Source organism: Hevea brasiliensis, chromosome 5, assembly GCF_030052815.1.
Source record: "Hevea brasiliensis isolate MT/VB/25A 57/8 chromosome 5, ASM3005281v1, whole genome shotgun sequence".
NCBI classification, from domain to species: Eukaryota; Viridiplantae; Streptophyta; class Magnoliopsida; order Malpighiales; family Euphorbiaceae; genus Hevea; species Hevea brasiliensis.
In genome coordinates, this window is record NC_079497.1 from 10,453,682 (window position 1) to 10,475,487 (window position 21,806).

Consider the following 21,806-nt stretch of genomic DNA (forward strand, 5'->3'; position numbering starts at 1 on the left):
ATCGGATGCCATCAAGCAGAGAACCCTACAGACGTTATAACCTAACCTTTTGAGGGCGATAAGAAACATGACGGCCAATGTTCTTCCATATGGACAAAGTGTGGAACATTAACCTTGAGTTTTGGATTTTACCAAAAAAAAAAAAAAAAACTTGAGCTATAATACAGGAGCGGCAGCCAAAGGAGAAAAAAGCATTTTTAGGCACTCATAGAAATCAAATCCGACGGCAAATTCACAAGACAACAATCCAAAGATCCAGTATAAAATTAATAATCAGGTGCTCTTCATTATGTTTTTGTGTCTCTGAAATCCAGTAATCAAATTATGAATTGGGTTTTCGCTACATTAAGTTCAAAGAATCAAGAGCCATGGGGGGCTATAACGAGTACAGTGGAATTTGCAATCAAAGCCGCAAGGAGTGTCTAAAATCCAAGAAAGGCCAAATGCAATGACCTGGTTACGGTATTTTACATGCAAGAAAACATCTTTCTTAACCTACTCATTTCTGTTTCACTCGAGACAAAAACTGACTGATGGGTTATACCATGTTAAGCCGTTAATCGGGCTGGGTGAAGGATAAGCTAATCACCAGCTTCAAAACTTAGACCTACTGCTACCATCTTCACATCCAGCCTGCTATGCCACCAGTTCTTCTTCTCAGCCACTGCCATTTCTGTTGTTAAAAGTGATAGGCCAAAACATCAAATGTAACCACAGTTAGGGGGAGAATGAGCATGGGTGCATGAACACATGCATGCTTTCAACAAACAGATGATAATGAAAAGAAAAAAGGACTACTGAATTATAAATTTACTACGGAAGGATTGTCTGAAAATATTTACAGCCAGAACAAGGAGCTCTATCTAAAGCACAATTTCACCCATCAGGAGCATCACTAGCCTTCACAAATCGACCCTTCACTCGCTTCCTAGAATCAGCTCTTGCCTTTCTTGATTCATAACGTATGTGGTTATCATATCTATACAAAACAAACTTTTGGCATTTCAAAATATAAAACTAGATAAACTAGCACAGGCAAAATTGCACCATTATATGTGGGAAGGAAAAAAGAAGGGGGGGTTGGGGGGAGGGGGGGCTGGCGCGGAGCGGCGCTGAACACTGATAAACCGGAACACTGATAAACCAGAACAGAGTCACACAAATGCCGACATACCTTCGGGTTTTTTTCTTCTCTTTGTAACGCTGCATGGCAGTGCCTCTGTTCTTTGCTAGCAGCTCAATATCAGCCTTAGTTGCTGGTGGTGTGCTCATACCATCACCTCTAACAAGAATTTTATGTCCCATGTCTATGAACTGGATGTCTTTGCCCCCACTGGAGCTTTTCAGCTTACCAAAAGTTGAGCCTGATAATGGCCTTGCTCTAGGTGGGTTGTTGCTCTCAGATGTTGCTGGACCCTGGCTGGCTGTTGGGTTATTTGATTTGTTCTGCAATTTCAAGCAACACAAGGAGAGAGCAAACATGAGACCCATATTGCAAACAGTAGATTGAGGTAAATAGTAAATTTCAACAACAATCACTGCAATTCTTTTTTTTTAATCCTATTTATATCAAACACATGAGCACTGATGTTGGATGGTATATCATCAAATATGAGCCATATGCTGTTCATAATTAAGAATGTATAGAACAATCTGATTTTACGAGGATAACTAGCATATGCTAAAAAATAGAAGGCAGGCCATAAACTAACTAATTGGATCTGCATGCAGAGAACAAAAAGTTGATTTAAAAACAAAATCTCCCTTGTGTTAGATTACACTAAATAACATCATTCTTAAGAGCTAAAATAAAAAAATTAAAAAAAAAATGTTGTGGATTTAGCATTCTAAAAACTTCCTAGATTTTGTAACCCTCATTAAAAATAACTAGTGCACTATCATCCGGTAACAACCTATAAATTTATGCCACATCAAATATATTCTAGAAAGTTCAACAGAAATAATACAAAATACCACAAAGATTATAAGAACTTCCCAGACGCAAGATTTCACACAATTTTATAGTAGAAAAAGGACTTACATTAAACAATGCCATATTATCATGTGCAATAGGGCAATCCAGCTGGTACATATCTACAAACATTTTTGCATTACTGAATGAAGTTTCTTTCATAAGTTCACCAATATTCTTGATCACGAACCCTGCATCGCTTGACCCATACGCAACTTCTAAATGGTCTGATTCTTCATGAGTCCTTAATTGTCCCAAATGAAAATCCCATATCTGCAAGCCAGTGGTAAGTTACTGGTATTATTGTTGTTGCGTAACATCGTTTCCACCATTACTTATTATTTCCTAAAGTGGAAAGTTCGATATACTTTAATAATTAATTTTTCAAATCCAAAACACATGAACATGCTTAAATGAAATGCAACACAGGATTTGAAAGATAACAGCTTTATCACCGATTTTCTAATTGACTTGAGAACAATCTCCAATCGCCCAAAACACTCCCCACCGGGGACTCCACATCACAATCAACTTCACAGAGAGAAAGTGAAACGAATCCTCAAAAATATAACATCCAATTTCTTTGGAAATGTTTGAACTCTCTATTTGATAAGAGAGAAGAGAAAAAGCAAATAATGCCACGAGAGGGGATTTTTCCCAGCAATGCAACGATAGGGAGCCAATTGGAAATGCACTTCTTATACGAAGCACGTTTTTAAAAGGTTGGACAATTATGCTTATCCCAAAAATATGAGAGAAGTTACCTGAGTACCCTGAGCACTGGCATTACCATCCCACATTATGTTCTCGCCAGCTACACGACCACTCGGTTTCAGATCCATCTGTGATGGCAACATACACAAGGATGTAAATGGCGGCTGTTCCTGCAACGGTTGCTGAGGAACTGTAGAACCTGCAACGTTAGCGGCAATAATTCCATCATTCGCATTCCCAAAATCAGCTACCTCCTCATTCCCCTGCCAGCCGCTCCTACTTGGTGTTTCCGGCATCAAATTATCTCCGCCACCGCCAATGTCACCGGTCATCAAATTTCTCTTTAACAACCTCACCAACTGCTTATATATCACCTGCTTGTACTTCCCACAACTCGGACTCTGCTGACTCTTCGGCATCGCCACCATCTCAAAATTACAGACATTCCCATAAGCCGAGGCTTTATCATTAGGCACCATTAAATCCTGATAACTCACTCCAGCATTAGATCTACACATCCATGGCTCCATTTGCATCACCATATCCTGAACTCCACCGTCGCTCCAGCTCTCAATTAACGGCGCTGAAGGCTCATCCAATTTCTTCTCCTCAAGATCGAATCCCCAGATTAAGGCTAGCTCCAAAGCCGAGGGACATCCGGTGAACCCTTCAACTGGAGTACGATCGTGGGAGACGGAAACAAAGCAACTACCGTGGGCGTCGAAATCGCACTCCTGGCAGAGCACCAAATTGTCAGTGGCGCAACGGACAGAAACGGGCTCAGAAGTGCAGTTATCGCAGATCTGGGAACGGAGATGCTTCCGCGAGAGCAGGTTAGCAGAGTGCACGTGCTGGTCACAGAAAAGACAGAGCTTGGCGGAGTCGGCTCTGCAGTAGAGAACCGCAACCTGGTCGCTGCAGAAATCGCAGGGAACGCTCTGTTTAGTCTCCGATTTGGGGCTCTCCATGTTCGCTTTAGCTTGAAAAACCCTAGAAAGGAAGAGGAAGGTTATAGTATACGAGAAGGCGGAGAGTGTTTTGTTTGCTAAGGGACGTGGGAGTGAAGCCGGAGAGACATTTTTAACCTTTTTGGTATTGTTTTGGGAAGTAGCGAATGTAAAGTGCACTGGGTCCGCCACATGGGAAGCGTGGGAGGGACTCTGACTAGTAAATTTATAAAACATGGAGCCCATTTTTGGCAAAAAAAAGGAAAAGCCAAATTGCTGAGCTGGCATTGTTTATTTTTTATTATACTTCTTGCTTAGTACTGATTGAATTTGTCGATTTTTGTGGGCCATTGGATTGTTTGACCCGGATGGGTGATCGTCGAAATCAGCTGAGACTGGCAGGTCAACGAGATCGCTACAGTTGCGGGCGGATGCAGGTATTAATTTAAGATTAGTTGGAGGCCTTGCCTTTCCACAATTAGGAACCCCACCACTATTTTTTTATTATTGCAATCCGAGACGAGCTAAAAATTAAAATACTCTCAATTTTACGTCAATTTTAATATTTTATGGCTTTCACAAATAAGCAAATCAACACACACACACACGTGGGCGTATTTTTTTTTTTTTTAAGCATTTAGTTTGGCAGCTAAAAGAATTTTTTTATTTTTAAAAATTAAATTTTTTCAAACAGTACTTTTTATTTAAAAAATTGCTTTAATAAACAAAGCAATAATCCTAAGTGATTAAACATCTACCATGGTTTATTTTCATTCGTGCGTTTTAACACTTAAATTTTAATTTATAATATATAATTATTTAAATTCTTTTAATACACATAAAAATACCTTTAACTTATAAAAATCGGTTTTACTTCTTTGAAAAATAAAATTCTATATGTTTTATGTTACAAATTAAAATTGAGATATTGTGTTGTTATATACTTTAGAGTGTATTTGATAAAAAGTTAAAAAATAATGGTTAAATGTTACTTTTATATATTTTAACTTTTAAAGAAAGTAATTATTAACCTAAGCCTTCAAGATTAATATTTAACTTTTTAAAAAAATATAAATATTAATAAAGTAAAAAATTAATTTATTTTTTTTAAATATCTAAATAATATATTAATAAGAGTTAAAAGTTATAAGGTTAATGATTATTCTTTATTAATTTTATATCAAACACTCTCTTAAAATAAAGATGCCATGGGCAAAATTAACTCTTTTTAAATAGAGAAACCAACTATTTTACATCAAGTATACTTTTTATGTGCCATATGGAGTCCAATATGGTATTTGACATGCGAGATGAGCCATGCGAGGAAGGCCACCTCCAATCTATTAAGGTAAGTGAAAAAGTATTTTAATTTTTTTTTCAATTTATAGATATTAAGTGTTATAAATAGCTTATATGTTAAATAATAATAATTTCTATATTATTGAAATATATAAAAAGGAAAAAGTATATATATATATATATATATATATATATATATATATATATATATATATATTATCTGTTATGTACTTAACACATATGTGTGTGAAATAAAATAAGTATCTTATTTTAATTATCGTAAATAAATTACGAATAGATGTGTTTATTAATAAGTAAATGTATCTGTTAATAAATAGATATGTCTATTACATACAAACAGTTATAACTGTTATAATATGTGTCTTTTAATAAACGAATATAATCACGTCTGTTAAAGAATATACCGATTTAAATAAACAGTCATATTTATTGAAAATAGACGGATATGTTTGTCTAGATTAGGTGCCATGACTTTTCATTATCTATAAATATGAATGAGTTTTCAATTCAGAAATATACTATTTCTATTTATTCTTCTTCTCTTCTAGTCTCTTTAAATTCGATTCATATAAATAATTTTTAAGAAAAATCTTCAGGAAGTTAACCTTGCAGCAATCTAGTGAAGCAATTAACACCTTAAAAATAGTGATTCATCACTCCCTAAAATCTATTATACACTCATTGCCTCAACGTTAAGTGCATTGCATGTGAGTTTATTCAATTGTTTTCATAATGGTATTTGACAATTAAATTGTCTGATGCTATCTTCAGCTAATAGGGTAGTTATCTTTGCCATATGAGGGGTGTAGTGACCCTTTGTTAAGGAACAAGCAGTTTTCTATTATCAGACCATAGGGGGAGAGAAGAAGCATCGAGTATATAGAGTTGGATCCCAGCATCTACCTATTTCATTTAGTCATCTCCAACACCATCCTTTACTACATTAGCTTGGCCACACGCAAACGAGTTGGAGATTGAGTTAAGACATCTACGCCAAACTATTGACAAGCTCCAACAAGGCAAACGCCAACTGCAGCAAACTGTAGCTGCTTTAGAGGAGAAAGACTAGTAATTGCAAGACCGCAAGCGCTAGATGAATGAGACGATGATGTAGTTGTAGGTCAGGTTCTCTCGGAGCTCACATTCTATTACGCATGATAATTTTTAAATGATAATTTTAAAAATTAAATTAATAATTAGTCTTTTTATAAATTAAATTTTATAAAAATAATTTTTAATTTTTAATTTTTAAATTTTTATCAAATACATTCTTAACAAAATATTATTAGGGTTTTGATAATGAACGGCGATAAGAAGTAGAAGAAGTGTGAATTGTGGAGCACTAGCGAGTAGCGACAGAAATAAGCTGCGAGGAAGTCGGTCAATGGCAGGGCCTTGAATTGTCTCAAACAAAGCTCAAATCACGTGCAAGAGTAGCGACATCATTGGAAATTTTTGCGGCTCCCGAGATCAGAGGTCGTCACCCATGACGTCTCTCTCAGCCTTTTGGCTGCCTCCACCACCACCTCCCAAGATTTTTTTGTGGAAGAGCACCGCCCCAAGATTTTATTTTTAGTTTCTTTGCTATTAATTTAGTACCTCTTTTTTGGTACACATTAATTTATTGCCGTTCTGACAGTTTTGCCCTTCCCACACAAATTAATCATCCATTAACTACCTTTGCAGCGGCATATCTCGTCTTTCATGCTTCTTAAATTATTATTATTATTATTATTATTTAATGAAAAGTTTAGTGAAATTGCAAAAATGCCATTTTTCAAGAACGACTGGGAAAGGCAGAAACTTTTTAAAGAATTTAGTATTGAGTTCATTTGTAATAATTGGAAGGAATAACCATCACGTGTTTCATGTTTAATTATAAAGTTATTGTTTTAAAAAACACATGTAAATTTTCGTTTTTGGGCATAATTACCGATATCTTTTTTTTTTAATTTATTTTCAATTAAAATTAAAATTTTTTATTAAATTTGAACTAACACTATATTTGAAAAATGAATAAAATAAGAGAAAAAAAATATGAGGAAAAAATAATTTTATTTTTTATTATTTTTATTTGAATTGAGTAAAAAATGAAGAAGGAAAAAAAATTATGGATAAAATATTGTCATTTTTTACTTTTTTTTTTAGAGAAAAGCAGAGGAAAAATATTTAAAATTATAAGTATAATTCTATAAATTATAGTTTTTCTTTTTAAATTTAAGGGTAAATTATAATTTTATTGTTCATAAAATAATTTTTTTTTTAATATTTTCTTCTCTTAATTCAAATAAAGTTTTTATTTTTTTTTTCCTTACTTTTCCTTCTTTATTTTCTTTCCCTTCTAAAAAGTTTTCTAGCATAGTGTAAAAGTTGACCCAATAAAAAGATCGGATGAATGAATTGATGTTTTAATTAGAATGCCAATAATTCAATCGGCAAATAATTAAAAATTAATTAAATATAATATATATTAATATAAATAAATAAATAAAATTAATTAATTAATTAATTAAATTTTAATTATTTAAAATTATTAGATTTATTTGTATTTAATTAACAAATAGCAACCGTTAATAAATTTGAGAAATGTTTAAAAAGACTAATAAAAAATTTGAGAGAATTTTTTTTAGCCAAATTTGAGAAATAATTAATTAAAAGAAAAATTTATAAAACCTTTCAAGAAACTTTTGCTAAGATACTGAATGAAAATGTAATTTGATTGGGTAAATTACAATTTAATACTTAAATTTTAATAAAATCTACAACACAGTTCATACTTTTTTTTAAAAAAAAAATTTTTGGTGCCTTGAGGTAGTGCCATGGTCGATTCCGATGGCCTTGTCAATTTTTGCTGCGATTGTTGAAAAGCTAGAAATATTGATAAAAAAAAACTAGAGATGGGTTCTTTGAGTAAAGGTGAACGTTGAGAATGCAGGATAGAATAGGATGAGATAATGCTCTTGCGATTGGACATATGACAATGGCAAGGACACGTCCGGATTATGGGCAAATTGAGCTTTGATTTTGGTATTTTAGCCAAACGGGAGAGGGCTCGGAAGGAGGTGGAAGAAGAAAAGGGAGAAGAAGTGAGAATTTTAGTTTTTTCCTGACATCAACATTGATTTAATTGTGATTTTCAAATGTTAAGAATTAAATAATTGTATTTTAAAAATATATTTAAGTCTTATAATTAAACTCTAATTTAAAAAAAAAAATATTAGTAATATTTTGTTTGATGAAAGAGGTTAATCATGATTAAAAGATCTCATGTGGAATTTATATCTACTTGATTTTTTGGAAACATTGGGCTATAACATGTGTTATTAGGCCTGGCCTAGCACTAGTGGCTTTATTATTATTTCACAAGTCTCCAAATGCTAACGCTACCTTGATTTAAGATATGTTTGTTATTATTGTTAAAATTATTATTGTTAAAAAAATCACTATTTTAAATATATTAATTATAAAGTATTAAAAAATAATTTAAAATTAAATTTAATAAATTTTAATTATAAGAACACTAAAATAATAAAATTATTTTTTTTAAATTATTTTTTTTTCAATCATATCTAAAATGATATTTTTATTTGGAAAAGTTATTTCGGCTCTCCAAACACAATGCTAAACAGATATTTACTAGGCGTGATCTACTGACAAAAAAAGGAGACCTTGAGTGGTAAGCATGTGTGAGCCAGGAGGAGTGAGCCGAGTGTGTCTCAATGTGGCTTTTGTTGAGGTCTGCGAATGAGTCGAGTATGCCTAGAGACTCCCCCTCGAGATTCTACATTGGATGTGGAATGTGCCTGCATAGCATTTATGTTGTATAAAGAGTCCTGATAAAATTATCATGACTTTATCAATATGTCAAATTCAGTCTTTAAACACTGTATGCGTTCCTAATCTATTAACAAAACAAAAAAACCTTGACTTAGTAGAGATCAACAATGTTTACTTGGCCCCTTAAATCTCTCAATATTTAAAATATTAATTTGATTAGGGATGAATATGTGTTTAGGGAAATGATTAACAATTAATTACGCACTTATTTTAGATGGATATAGCCACGTATTTTTCTCTTTGCTCTAGATAGTTAAAAGAGATTTTTTTTTTAATAATTAATTTTTATTAATATTTAAATTTGAAACCTCACAATTTTATAGATAACTTTAACATTATTGCATAATCCTATTACATATGCTATACAATTAACTTTTCCTCTTGTCTATAGTCAATCACCCAACAGAAATCAAGTAATCAAACTATAAAACCTCTTGATTGATATTGATAGTAAGCCAGTTTGGTTATCACATTAGAATCAAAATCGAGTGAAATTAAAAATAAAATGATAAATTTTTATTTTTGTTTGATATACTACAAAATTGATATTAAATTCCTTTTTAAGGTATTTGGTTCTCATATATTATAAGTTATACAATTAAAGTCAATTTATTTTATACTCAACAAAAATCAACCTAAAATTACTTTTTTCTATAAAATTACTTTTTTCTATATTTTATATGCTACTTTTTAAATTTTAATTAATTATAAGAAAATATAAAATAATATTTTTACATTTGTTAAGTATAATTTTTTTATAATTAATTGTAATTTTAATTATATTTTATTTAATTATAACAAAAATATTAAAATATTTTTCATTTTTTAATTTAAATAATTAAAAATAACTATACCATAATTTTTTATTTAATTAATTATACGAAGATAAAAAAAATCATATTTTTACTATTTTTATTTTAATTAAGTATAATTGATAATAAATTTTATTTTTAATTATTTTTATGAAAATATAAAAATATTTTAAAATTATTCTAATTATTTTTCATTTAATTATAATTTTTTTTATTTTTAATTAGTTATATGAAATACAAAAATATTATTTTTTACATTTTTATTTTAGTATAATATTTTTATTTTTAATTAATTATCTAAAAATATAAAATTGTATTTTAATTATTATAATTATAATTTCAATTTTTTTTTATTTTAATTACTAATGTGAAATTTTAATTAAATAAAACACTAAGGACATAGGTGATGTCACGACCCAACCTATGGGCAAGACCGGCACTAGGACCTGGGCCAACCTAAAGCCCCCGAGGCCCGTAGTAAGCCTAACTATTCACTTAACCCAACTCTAAGGCCCATTTGAGCCCAATTTCAAGAAATCAACCGGACAGAGTCCGGCCATAAAATGGACCTTTCAACGGGGAGTTTTTGACTCACTCGACCTGTAAACACAATAAATACTCAATTGGGGAGCTTAGCTCACCCTCCACATACTCGTCAGCATAAAAATAAATGGGAGCTCAGCTCCCTCATCCAATCTATCAAACATGCATAGAATATTAAGATTACAGGTCCAAAATAATAATTTAGTTTACAGACCCATATCAAATAAACATTTCTAACACATGCGGAAATTCTAAGATTTAACAAGTTTATACAAACATTAATAATCGACCTGCGAGGAAGAAAGCAGGTTAACCTCAAAAATATCCTCCTGTGGCCTGGAAAAATATTGAACAGGAGTGAGCGTTCGACTCAGAGAGTAAAATATCAATTTTAACCATAATCTCTATAACTATCTAAAACTAATGCACCCTGTAGAGTGAAATGCAACACCAGCAATAATTTCACATCATAACATCAAAAAGGTAATTTGGAGCACTCACACACCCAATAATATCAATCATAGTATATGGGAGCTGATCCCCTATTTAGCTCTCTTAATTCCAACTGTGCCAGCGAAGAACTCAGCTCGGACTTCCACTTAATAACCAAATCGGGGTCCCAGCGAAGAACCCAAGCCGTGTCTACCCCGAAGGACTAGGTCCCAGCGAAGATCTTAAGCCGTGTCTACCCGTCCTATCCATAGTCCACACCACATCACACGCACGCCAACGCACGCACACTGCTCCAAATTACCACAACAACATATATGGCACTTTCACAGTTATGAATGCAACATAAATCGTGCCTAAAGTTTATCTACATAGATATATGCGTATAAGTGATGCATGGGCATGCTTGAACATATAATAATAGTGAAATTATAATTAAAATTAATATTTTACTCACAGACTTAACAACGGTCACTGTGGCGGCTGGGCGGAGGAAGAAGGCTGTCCCGGCTCACCTGACAATTACATTACAATTATTTAATACAAATGACTCAATACAAATCAAGAAAAGACCAAGTACGTCATAAGTCGTGTCGAAAATCCAGCAGAGTCTCCCCTATACCTATGACCTACCCAACCTGCAAAATGGCTCAAAACACACTTCTATATTCACAATCCATATATCCACAACTCAATCACATCACACAGCCCCTCCTGGGCCCATCAAATCAGTCCTCCATCACAATATGTAAAATTTCAATTTAGTCCTTATAATTGATTATTTTTGCAAAAACTACCCAAACAAGCTCTAAAAATTCTAAAACTTTGCCCCGCGGTCCTTAGCAATATTACTAGGCTATTGCAAAAAGAATCATAATTTTCTGAGCTACCACGAATATTTTATGGATTTTTAATCCTATTTAAGTACTAGAAAATTATAAAAAAGCAAGGTTCGGGCTTACCTTTGCCGATTCCGACTCCGGGGACACGCTCGGGACGTCTGACAATGGGGGGGTAGCCAAAACCTCGGTCCAATTCGGAGACTTTTCCGGTAACGGGTCTGTCTGGCCTGAAATTCACAGACCTGGTCAACTGTCGAATTTCTGCGAATTGAGGATACCTACACGAAGCCCACAACACAGGGGTTAGTACATAAATTTTTCAGAATTTTCTAAGCTCATTTAATGCTCGGAAAAACATTGCGAAGTTCCGTGGGACCCACCAAAAACGGTGTCGAAAAATTTTGAAATTTATATCCTCGCAAAGCTCTCGACGAGTGGAGCGCTCTGGTACTCTCGGTTTTCTTGTGGGGTTCACGGTTTGCGAGAAATCTAGCCCGAAAGTCAAAATGGGCTAAAACTTCCTGGACAAAAATTGGACAAACCGCTCGATGGATTTCGGTGTTCTTGGTGTCTATGGAAAGCTCTTGACGAGTTGATGAATTTAGACACAAGACCCGATCCGATTGGTGGCCGGATCGGCCGAATTTTAGCCAGGAAGTTGAAAAGTCGCGCACGCAAGGGAGGGGCGTTCGCGCGCGTTTTCTGGCCGTTTGGGGAGGCAGCCGGTGGGCTGGGACGGCTAGGGGTGGGCGCCGGCGAGCTGGGGTGGCAGGGGAGGCGGCGGCGCAGCAAGGGGAGGAGGGAGGAGAGAGAAAAAGAGAGAGAAAGGGAGGGAGGTCGGACGCGTGCGGGGAAGGGGAAAGAAGAAAAAGAAAAGGCCGGTCCGATTCGACCGGTCCTATCCGGTCCGGTTCGATTCGGTCGGTTCGATTCGTGATATAAAATTTTGAATTTTTACTCTGCCTCGGGACCGAAAACGAGGTCCAAAAATTTCGAAAAAATTCCAAAAAACTCAGAAAAATTTGTAGACTCCAAATATATTTTTAGTTTTGCCACGTGGTCTTTAAATTAATTTTTAAAAATCATCTAAATTTATATTTTCAGAAAATCGAACCCGATTTTTAAAATTTGAAAAATCTCAAATAATTTCTTAAAATTTAAATAAAATTAAAATATCAATAATACTCATAAAATAATAAAATTTAAAATTTTTGGGGTGTTACATTCTTCCCCCCTTACAGAAAATTCGTCCTCAAATTTTACACAAGGCAGAATAAAGTACAGGATTACACATTGAACAGATAAGGGTACTTGCTACGCATGTCCCGTTCTGACTCCCAGGTGCACTCTTCCACTGACTGGCTCCTCCACAAAACCTTAACCATAGGGATCTGTTTTGATCTTAGCTGTCTCACTTGATAGTCCACTATGGCTACAGGTTGCTCCTCAAATGTCAAATTCTCTTTTAGCTCTATTACATCTGGCTGTAGTACATGAGAAGGATCTGGAATGTATTTCCTGAGCATGGAGATGTGAAATACGGGATGAACGTGAGAAAGGTTGGGTGGTAGCTCCAACCGGTAGGCAACTGCTCCAACTCTATCAGTAACCTCAAAAGGTCCAATATACCGAGGTGCCAACTTGCCCTTCTTTCCAAATCTTATCACTCCCTTCATCGGAGAAACCTTCAGAAATACATTGTCGCCTACTGCAAACTCCACATCCCTCCGTGCAGGTCCGCATAACTCTTACGCCTCTTGAAAAGTTTTCAATCGTTCCCTGATTAAAAGAACTATCTCTGAAGTGTACTACACTAGGTCTACATCATGCACCTTCGCCTCTCCCATTTTCATCCAACACAGAGGAGACCTACACTTTCTTCCATATAGTGCCTCATAGGGTGCCATCCCTATGCTGGAATGGTAACTATTGTTGTAGGCAAACTCCATCAAAGCTAGCTGATCATCCCATCGACCTCCAAAATCCAAAACACTCATGCGAAGCATGTCCTCCAGTGTTTGGATTGTCCTTTCGGACTATCCGTCTGTCTGAGGGTGGAAATCCGTACTAAAGTTCAACTGTGTGCCAAGTGCCTCCTGCAACTTCCTCCAAAACCGAGAAGTGAACTGGGGCCCTCTGTCAGATATTATGAAAGCTAGAACTCCATGCAATCTGACTATTTCTCAAATGTAGAGTCGGGCGTACTGTGCCACAGAATATGTAGTCTTCACAGGCAAAAAGTGAGATAATTTGGTTAGACGGTCCACAATTACCCATATCGAATCATATCCTCGCGTGGTACGAGGCAACCCAGTCACAAAATCCATAGTTATCATTTCCCACTTTCATTCTGGGATAGGGAGCTCTTGCAGCTTTCCTGACGGTCTCTGATGTTCAAACTTCACCTTCTGACAAGTCAAGCACTTGGACACAAAGTTTGCTATGTCTCTCTTCATGCCATTCCACCAGTAGCTATCTTTCACATCATGGTACATCTTGGTGGAACCTGGGTGGACATTGTACAGGGTATAGTGTGCCTCTTGCATGATTTCATTTTTGAGATTGTCCACATCGGGCACACATATCCTAGAACCTTGCATAAGGGCGCCATCATTGGCAAACCCGAACTCACCACCTTCATCTTGCTATACTCTTTCTATGATCTTCATCAATTGTTAGTCTCTGTGCTGGGAAACTCTAACTCTGTCCCGCAAGTCTGGCCTCACTGAAAAATGAGCCAACAATACCCCCTCATCTGAAAGATCTAGGATTAAACATTGATCCATTAACTCATGTACTTCCCAAATCAACGGTCTCTTCTCCACTGATATGTGCGCCAAACTGCCAGAAGATTTCCTGCTCAAAGCATCTGCCACTACATTGGCCTTCCCAGGGTGGTACTGGATGGTGCAATCATAGTCTTTCAGAAGCTCCATCCATCTCCTCTGTCTCAAGTTTAAATCCCTCTGTTGGAAGATGTACTTCAAACTCTTGTGGTCGGTGTATATCTCGCACACTTCACCATACAGGTAGTGTCTCCAGATTTTTAGTGCAAAGACTACAGCCGCCATTTCCAAATCATGGGTGGGGTAGTTCTGCTCATGCCTCTTCAGCTGCCTTGAAGCATAAGCCACTACCTTTCCATTCTGCATCAAAACACACCCTAAGCCAACTCTGGAGGCGTCACAGTACACGGTGTATCCTTCACTACTCATAGGTAGTGTCAACACAGGGGCAGTGGTTAGACACTCCTTAAACTTCTGGAAACTCTCCTCACAGTCATCTGTCCAAATGAATGGAACATTCTTCCGAGTCAACTTAGTTAAGGGAGCTGCTATCCTGGAAAAATCTTGCACAAAACGCCTATAGTAGCCAGCTAGACCTAGAAAACTTCGCACCTCAGTTACTGTTGTAGGCCTAAGCCAATCAGTTACAGCTTCAATTTTCTTGGGATCCACTTGAATGCCGTCACTAGAAACCACATGTCCCAAGAATGAGATGCTTTCTAGCCAAAATTCACATTTTGAAAATTTGGCATATAGCTGGTGCTCCCTCAAAGTTTGCAACACCATTCTCAAGTGCCACACGTGTTCTTCCTCGGTCCGAGAGTATACCAAAATGTCATCTATGAATACGATGACAAAACGGTCCAAAAATGGCTTGAACACCCGGTTCATCAAGTCCATAAAGGCTGCTGGTGCATTAGTGAGTCCAAAAGACATCACCAAGAACTTATAATGACCATATCTTGTCCTGAATGCCGTTTTGGATACGTCCTCATTCCTAATTCTCAACTGATGATAGCCTGATCGCAGGTCTATCTTGGAAAAGAATCTAGCCCCTTGGAGCTGATCAAACAAATCGTCGATCCGAGGAAGTGGATACTTGTTCTTCACAGTAACCTTGTTCAGCTGTCTGTAGTCAATACACAACCTCAATGACCCATCCTTCTTTCTCACGAATAGAACAGGACGTATGAAACCTTTGTCCAACAGCTCCTGTAGTTGCTCCTTTAACTCTTTCAATTCTGCTGGGGCCATCCTGTAAGGTGGCGTTGATATGGGGTTTGTACCCGGAACAACATCAATGCAGAACTCTATTCCCCTTTCTGGTGGCAACCCTGGAAGCTCTTCAGGGAAGACATCCATGAATTCTCTGACAATAGGAACATTTTCCATGTTGACACCTTCTACAGATGTATCTCTCACCAATGCCAAATACCCTTGGCATCCACGCCTCAACATTTTTCTAGCACTAATTGCTGACACCAAGTTATATGGAGCCACGCTTCTGTCACTATCAAAGCTAAACTCTTCCACGCCAGGTATGTGGAAATGCACCTTTTTGTTCCTGCAGTCTAAAGTGGCATAATGAGTTGCCAACCAGTCCATCCCCAAAATTACATCAAAATTAATCACTGGTAGAGGAACCAAGTCTGCTGGGAGGATCTTTCCATCCACTACTACTGGGCTACCCGGAAAAATTATATCTACATCTATGTTGTCACTAAGTGGGGTAGCTACCGACAAAGGGCATTCTAAAGTTGTAGGGTTTCTACCCAATCTCATGGCAAACACAGGGGAGACAAATGAGTGCGTAGCACCCGGATCTATCAAAACACGAGTCTCATAGGAACAGACCAGAAGAATGCCTGCCACAACTGCATTTGAAGCTTGAGCATCCTGATGGGTCAGTGTGAAAACCCGAGCTTGACCCCTACCCTGAGTGGCAGAACCCTGATACTGACTTCTACCTCCTGATCTGCCTCCAAATCCACGTCCCCCTTGTCCTCAGCCCTGTTGGCCATCGAATCGCACTGCCATCTTTGGAAGCACCCGGATACAACTGGCGAGGAACATTTGCAACAGAACCCTGTGACCCCATCTGTGGCTCACTGAACACGGGGCATTCCCCAGCAAAGTGACCTGGTTGGCCACACCTGAAACATACTCCTGAACCCATCATACAAGGTCCTGAATGTCCTCTTCCACACTGTGCACAAGGTGCCAAGGAGGATCCTAAACTGCACCAGGCTGCATACCGACCGTGACCACTCTTTGGATCCGTACCACAGTGCGAACCCTCGGGATTTGTGTCTAAAACCACACGACCAACCTATGGGCCGGACCGGACTAGGACACAGGCGACCTAAAGCCCCGAGGCCCGTAGTAAGCCTTAACTATTCATTTACCCAATTCTAAGGCCCATTGGGCCCAAATTCATAGAAAACAATTTAAATCAAAGTCCATAAAATGGACTTTCCAACGGGAGTTTTCACTCACCGACCTGTAAACACAATATATAGTCAATTGGGAGCTCACCCTCCACATACTCATCAACATAAAATAAATGGGAGCTCGGCTCCTCATCCAATCCATCAAACATGCATAGCACATTTAAGTTTCTGGTCCAAAATAATAATTTAGTTTACAGACCCAAATCAAATAAACATTTCTAACACATGCGGAAATTCTAAGATTTAACAAGTTTATACAAACAGTAATAATTGACCTGCGAGGGAGAAAGCAGGTTAACCTCAAAAAAATATCCCCCTGTAGCCTGTAAAAATTTTTGAACAGGAGTGAGCGTTCGACTCAGAGAGTAAAATATCAATTTTAACCATAATCTCTATAACTATCTGTAACTAATGCACCCTGTAGAGTAAAATGCAACATCAACATCATATTCACATCATAGCATCAAAAAGGTAATTTGGAGCACTCACACACCCTGTAGCATCAATCATAATATATTGGGAGCTGATCCCCTATACAGCTCTCTTAAATCCAACCTGGTGCCAGCGAAGAACTCAAGCCGGACTTTCGCTTAATAAACCAAATCGAGGGTCCCAGCGATGAACTCAAGCCGTGACTACCCCTCGAAGGCGGGTCCCATGAAGAACTCAAGCCGTGACTACCCCGTCCTATCCATAGTCTACACCACATCACACGCACGCCAACGCACGCACCGCTCCAAATTACCACAACAACACTCATGGCACATTATGATTATGAATTCAACATAAATCGTGCGTAGAGTTTAACTACATAAATATATGCTTATAAGTGATGCATGGGCATGGTGAACATATAATTATATCTAAATTATAATTAAAATTAATATTTTACTCACAGACTTGACGACAATCACTGTGGCGGCTGGGCGGAGGAAGAAGGCTGTCCCGGCTCACCTGACAATTACATTACATTTATTTAACACAAATGACTCAATACAAATAAAGAAAAGACCAAATACGTCCTAAGTCATGCCGAAAATCAGTGAGTCTCCCTATACCTAGGACCTACCCAACTGCAAAAGGGCTCAAAACACACTTCTATATCCACAATCCATATATCCACAACTCAATCACATCACACAGCCCATCCCGCCCATCAAATCAATCATTCATCACAATATGGAAAAATTTCAATTTAGTCCTTATAATTGATCATTTTTGCAAAAATTGCCCAAACAAGCTCTAAAAATTATAAAACTTTGCCCCGCGGTCCTTAGCAATATTACTAAGCTATTGCAAAAAGAATCGTAATTTTCTAAGCTACCACGAATATTTTATGAATTTTTAATCCTATTTAAGCACTAGAAAATTACGAAAAAGCAAGGTTCGGGTTTACCTTTGCCGATTCCGACTTGACGCTCGGGATGCCCGACAATGGTGGGGTAGCCAAAACCTCGATCCAATTCGGAGACTTTTCCAGAGTAGGTCTGTTCGCCGGAAATTCACAGATCCAGACAACTGTCGAATTTCCGCGAATTGAGGATACCTACACGAAGCCCAATAATAATATATAAAAAATCAGGGGTGTTACATTCTTCCCCCCTTACAGAAAATTCGTCCTCGAATTTTACACAAGGCAGAATAAAGCACATGATTATACATTGAACAAATAAGGGTACTTGCTACGCATGTCCCGTTCTGACTTCCAGGTGCACTCTTCCACCGACTGACTCCTCCACAAAACCTTAACCATAGGGATCTGTTTTGATCTCAGCTGTCTCACTTGGTAGTCCACTATGGCTACAGGCTGCTCCTCAAATGTCAAATTTTCTTTTAGCTCTATCACATCCTAATGAGTACATGAGAAGGATCGGAATGTATTTCTGAGCATGGAGATGTGAAACACGGATGAAGCGTGAGAGAGGTTGGGTGGTAGCTCCAACCGGTAGGCAAGCCTCCAACTCTATCCGTAACCTCAAAATGTCCGATATCTTCGAGGTGCCAACTTGCCCTTTTTTCCGAATCTCATGACTCCCTTCATTGGAGATACCTTCAGAATACATAGTCGCCATCGCAAACTCCATCCCTCCGTCTGGGTCTGCATAACTTTTCTCTCGAAAAGTCATCGATCGTTCCACGATTAAAGGAACTACCTCAAGTGTCTTGCACTAGGTCTACATCATGCACCCTTGCTTCCCCATTTGTCCAACACGGAGGAGACCTACACTTTCTTCCATATAGTGCCTCATAGGGTGCCAACCCTATCTTTGGAGTGATAATCTTGTTGTAGGCAAACTCCACTAAAGCTAGCTCATCCCATTGACCTCCAAAATCCAAAACACTCATGCGAAGCATGTCTTCCGATGTTTGGATCGTCCTTCGATTTGTCAGTGCATGCGAGGGTGGAAAGCCGCATTGAAGTTCAACGTGTGCCAAGTGCCTCCGCAACTTTCTCCAAAACCGAGAAGTGAATCGACCCTCGCCGGATATTATGGGCGGAACTCCATGCAATCGACTATTTCTCGAATGTAGAGCCGCATACTGTGCCCTAGTATGTAGTCTTCTGAGGTAAGAAGTGAGCCGATTTGGTCAAGCGGTCTATAATTATCCATATCAAATCATATCCTCGCATGGTATGAGGCAACCTAGTTACAAATCTATAGTTCTCATTTCCCACTTCCATTCTAGGATAGGGAGCTCTTGCAGCTTCCCTGACAGCCTTTGGTGTTGAAACTTCACCTTCTGACAAGTCAAGCACTTGGATACAAAGTCTGCTATGTCTCCCTTCATGCCATTCCACCAGTAGCTATCTTTCACATTATGGTACATCTTGGTGGAGCCTGGGTGGACATTGTACAGTATATAGTGTGCCTCGCATGATTTCATTCCTGAGGTTGTCCATATCGGGCACACATATCCTAGAACCTTGCACTAGGGCGCCATCATTGGCAAACCCAAACTCACCACCTTCACCTTGCTGTACTCTTTCTATGATCTTCATCAATTGTTGGTCTCTGTCGGGAAACTCTAACTCTGTCCCTCAAGTCCGGCCTCCTTGAAAAGTGAGCCAACAATACCCCATCATCCAAAGATCTAGGATTAAACCTTGATCCATCAACTCATGTACCTCCCTGAATCAACGATCTCTTCTCTGCTGAAATGTGCGCTACGCTGTAAGATTTTACGCTTAAAGCATCTGCTACTACATTGGCCTTCCCTGTGGTGGTGGATGGGGCAATCATAGTCTTCCAGAAGCTTCATCCATCTCCTCTGCCTCAAGTTTAAATCCCTCTGTTGGAAGATGTACTTCAAACTCTTATGGTCGGTGTATATCTCGCACACTTCACCATACAGGTAGTGTCTCCAGATTTTTAGTGCAAAGAATACAGCCGCCATTTCCAAATCATGGGTGGGATAGTTTTGCTCATGCCTCTTCAGCTGCCTTGAAGCATAAGCCACTACTTTTCCATTCCGCATCAAAACACACCCTAGGCCAACTCTGGAGGCGTCACAGTACACGGTGTATCCTTCACCGCTCATAGGTAGTGTTAACACAGGGGCAATGGTTAGACACTCCTTATCCTCATCATTATAACTGACTCTATCGAGCTCTCTTCCTGTCCTTTGCATCTTATCCACTTCCCTTTTCCTATTTTTGGTATTGTTGGTATCATTTCAACCTGCTGTACTTATTCCTTAATTTTAGTCCTATCTCATCCTTACACCTTTTCCTTCAAAGATGTCTATCCCATCATCAACTTTAACTTTCTTTTTATTTCTTAGTCTTATCTTGAATACTAGTTTCATTACTTCAAGAATTCTAACCCTATGATTTACTCCTACCAGCACATTCTTCACCTAAGTTTCTTGGTCTTTCTCTCCAAATTTCATCATCTCCTAGCACAATTATGCTCTACCTATAAGGTATCATCTGCATGAACCCTTTACCGTACCATTTTCCTTCTTGACATAATATTTTATAATTTATTAACTTTACTTATACTCGACCTATGATTCATATCTATCATCGTTTTTATTGTGCCATTAACTTTTGTTGATTCCTGAAAGATTTCTCTCACTAATAAATTATTCCAACACTAATTCCACCCTTATCTAGGGTCATTAATTTGATCCTTGAACTTTCTACTGATTTATAACCATCCAGACTTGTCACTTTTCGTTCTACCCCTACTATTGTCTGCTGTTATTGCTTCACTACAAAGTGATTACGTTGATCACACTAAAAATGTTTGCTGACATTCATAACGAACCTCTAACTACCTTCTCACTATCTCAAAAGTCTAACCTAAAACCTATGTGTCATTATCTATCATTCTTTTCCTCTCATCATACCTATTTGATCCCTTAGTGACTTTTATTCAACTTACCTTACTAACTTCTCTTTCTCTACCTATTTAGGTAGTCCGCAATACCATCGCACACCTTCTAACATTTACTCATTATTATTGTATTCCATACCTCCATCACTTTTCTCACTAATGTGGTCCCATTTTGGGTTTTCCATCCTTGTCATTCTCCTTGCCAAGAATAACACTTAGCCTATCCTATATCTTAACTTTGTTCCTTTTATTATGCGCTCTTTAGGTTGTCCTTTCATTTATTTCCTTTGTCTTACCCAAAATAGAACTTGACTATTCTATCCCTGGTTCCATTCTTCTTCCTAACATAATAGCTGTACTTGCTAACTATATCTTTCGAGTCTCTATCGCATTATCATATGTCCTGCCACTCAGATTTGGTCCTTTGACCACTCTAGCTAGTACTTCCACTAGCATTTAGATTATATTGCATCTGCAATCAATTGCCCAAACTTTCATTCTGCACTTTCTTTATCCATTGGCCTTCTGTGATTTATCTTCGCTAATTTATTACTCTTAACACTATTATTATTATTATTATTTTCCATGTTTACTCAATTCCAAAACTTAAGATTTCGGGCACCCAAACCCGTCATCCAATTCAAAGGATTTACATCCATCGTGATCGATTATATATGATTCCTATAATGGAACTTGTATCCTCTCCGGGATACCCGAGCCAACTACTCTCTACCACACTCTACATCCCATCCGGGACACTATTCCATAAGTCATCATTATCGCAATAACCTTC

At 37.5% G+C, this 21,806-nt stretch overlaps 1 protein-coding gene across 2 annotated transcripts; it reads right to left on the reverse strand.

Annotated features, from left to right (window-relative positions):
- Positions 1-261: 261 nt before the first annotated feature.
- On the reverse strand, positions 262-3,782 carry LOC110639441 (zinc finger protein CONSTANS-LIKE 14). 2 transcript variants are annotated; one of them, XM_021790381.2, is made up of 5 exons: positions 2,737-3,782; positions 2,042-2,245; positions 1,175-1,446; positions 846-979; positions 262-673 (listed from the first exon to the last, which is right to left on the reverse strand). In XM_021790381.2, the coding sequence occupies exons 1-4, from the start codon at positions 3,652-3,654 to the stop codon at positions 877-879; spliced, it is 1,497 nt and encodes a 498-aa protein (XP_021646073.2). In that variant the 5' UTR covers positions 3,655-3,782; the 3' UTR covers positions 262-673; positions 846-876. The 2 variants fall into 2 exon arrangements, with proteins under 2 accessions (XP_021646073.2, XP_021646072.2); XM_021790380.2 differs by having other exon boundaries at positions 262-979.
- Between the last annotated feature and the right edge of the window lie 18,024 nt (positions 3,783-21,806).

What these genes read in the sequence shown, in the direction of transcription:
- LOC110639441 (XM_021790381.2), bottom strand. Translation starts at nt 3,654, where the DNA reads ATGGAGAGCCCCAAATCGGAGACTAAACAGAGCGTTCCCTGCGATTTC. An exon ending in CCAGTGCTCAGGGTACTCAG is followed by an intron (nt 2,246 to 2,736) that starts GTAACTTCTCTC and finishes ACTGGCTTGCAG; the next exon opens with ATATGGGATTTTCATTTGGG. An exon ending in ATAATATGGCATTGTTTAAT is followed by an intron (nt 1,447 to 2,041) that starts GTAAGTCCTTTT and finishes TTGAAATTGCAG; the next exon opens with AACAAATCAAATAACCCAAC.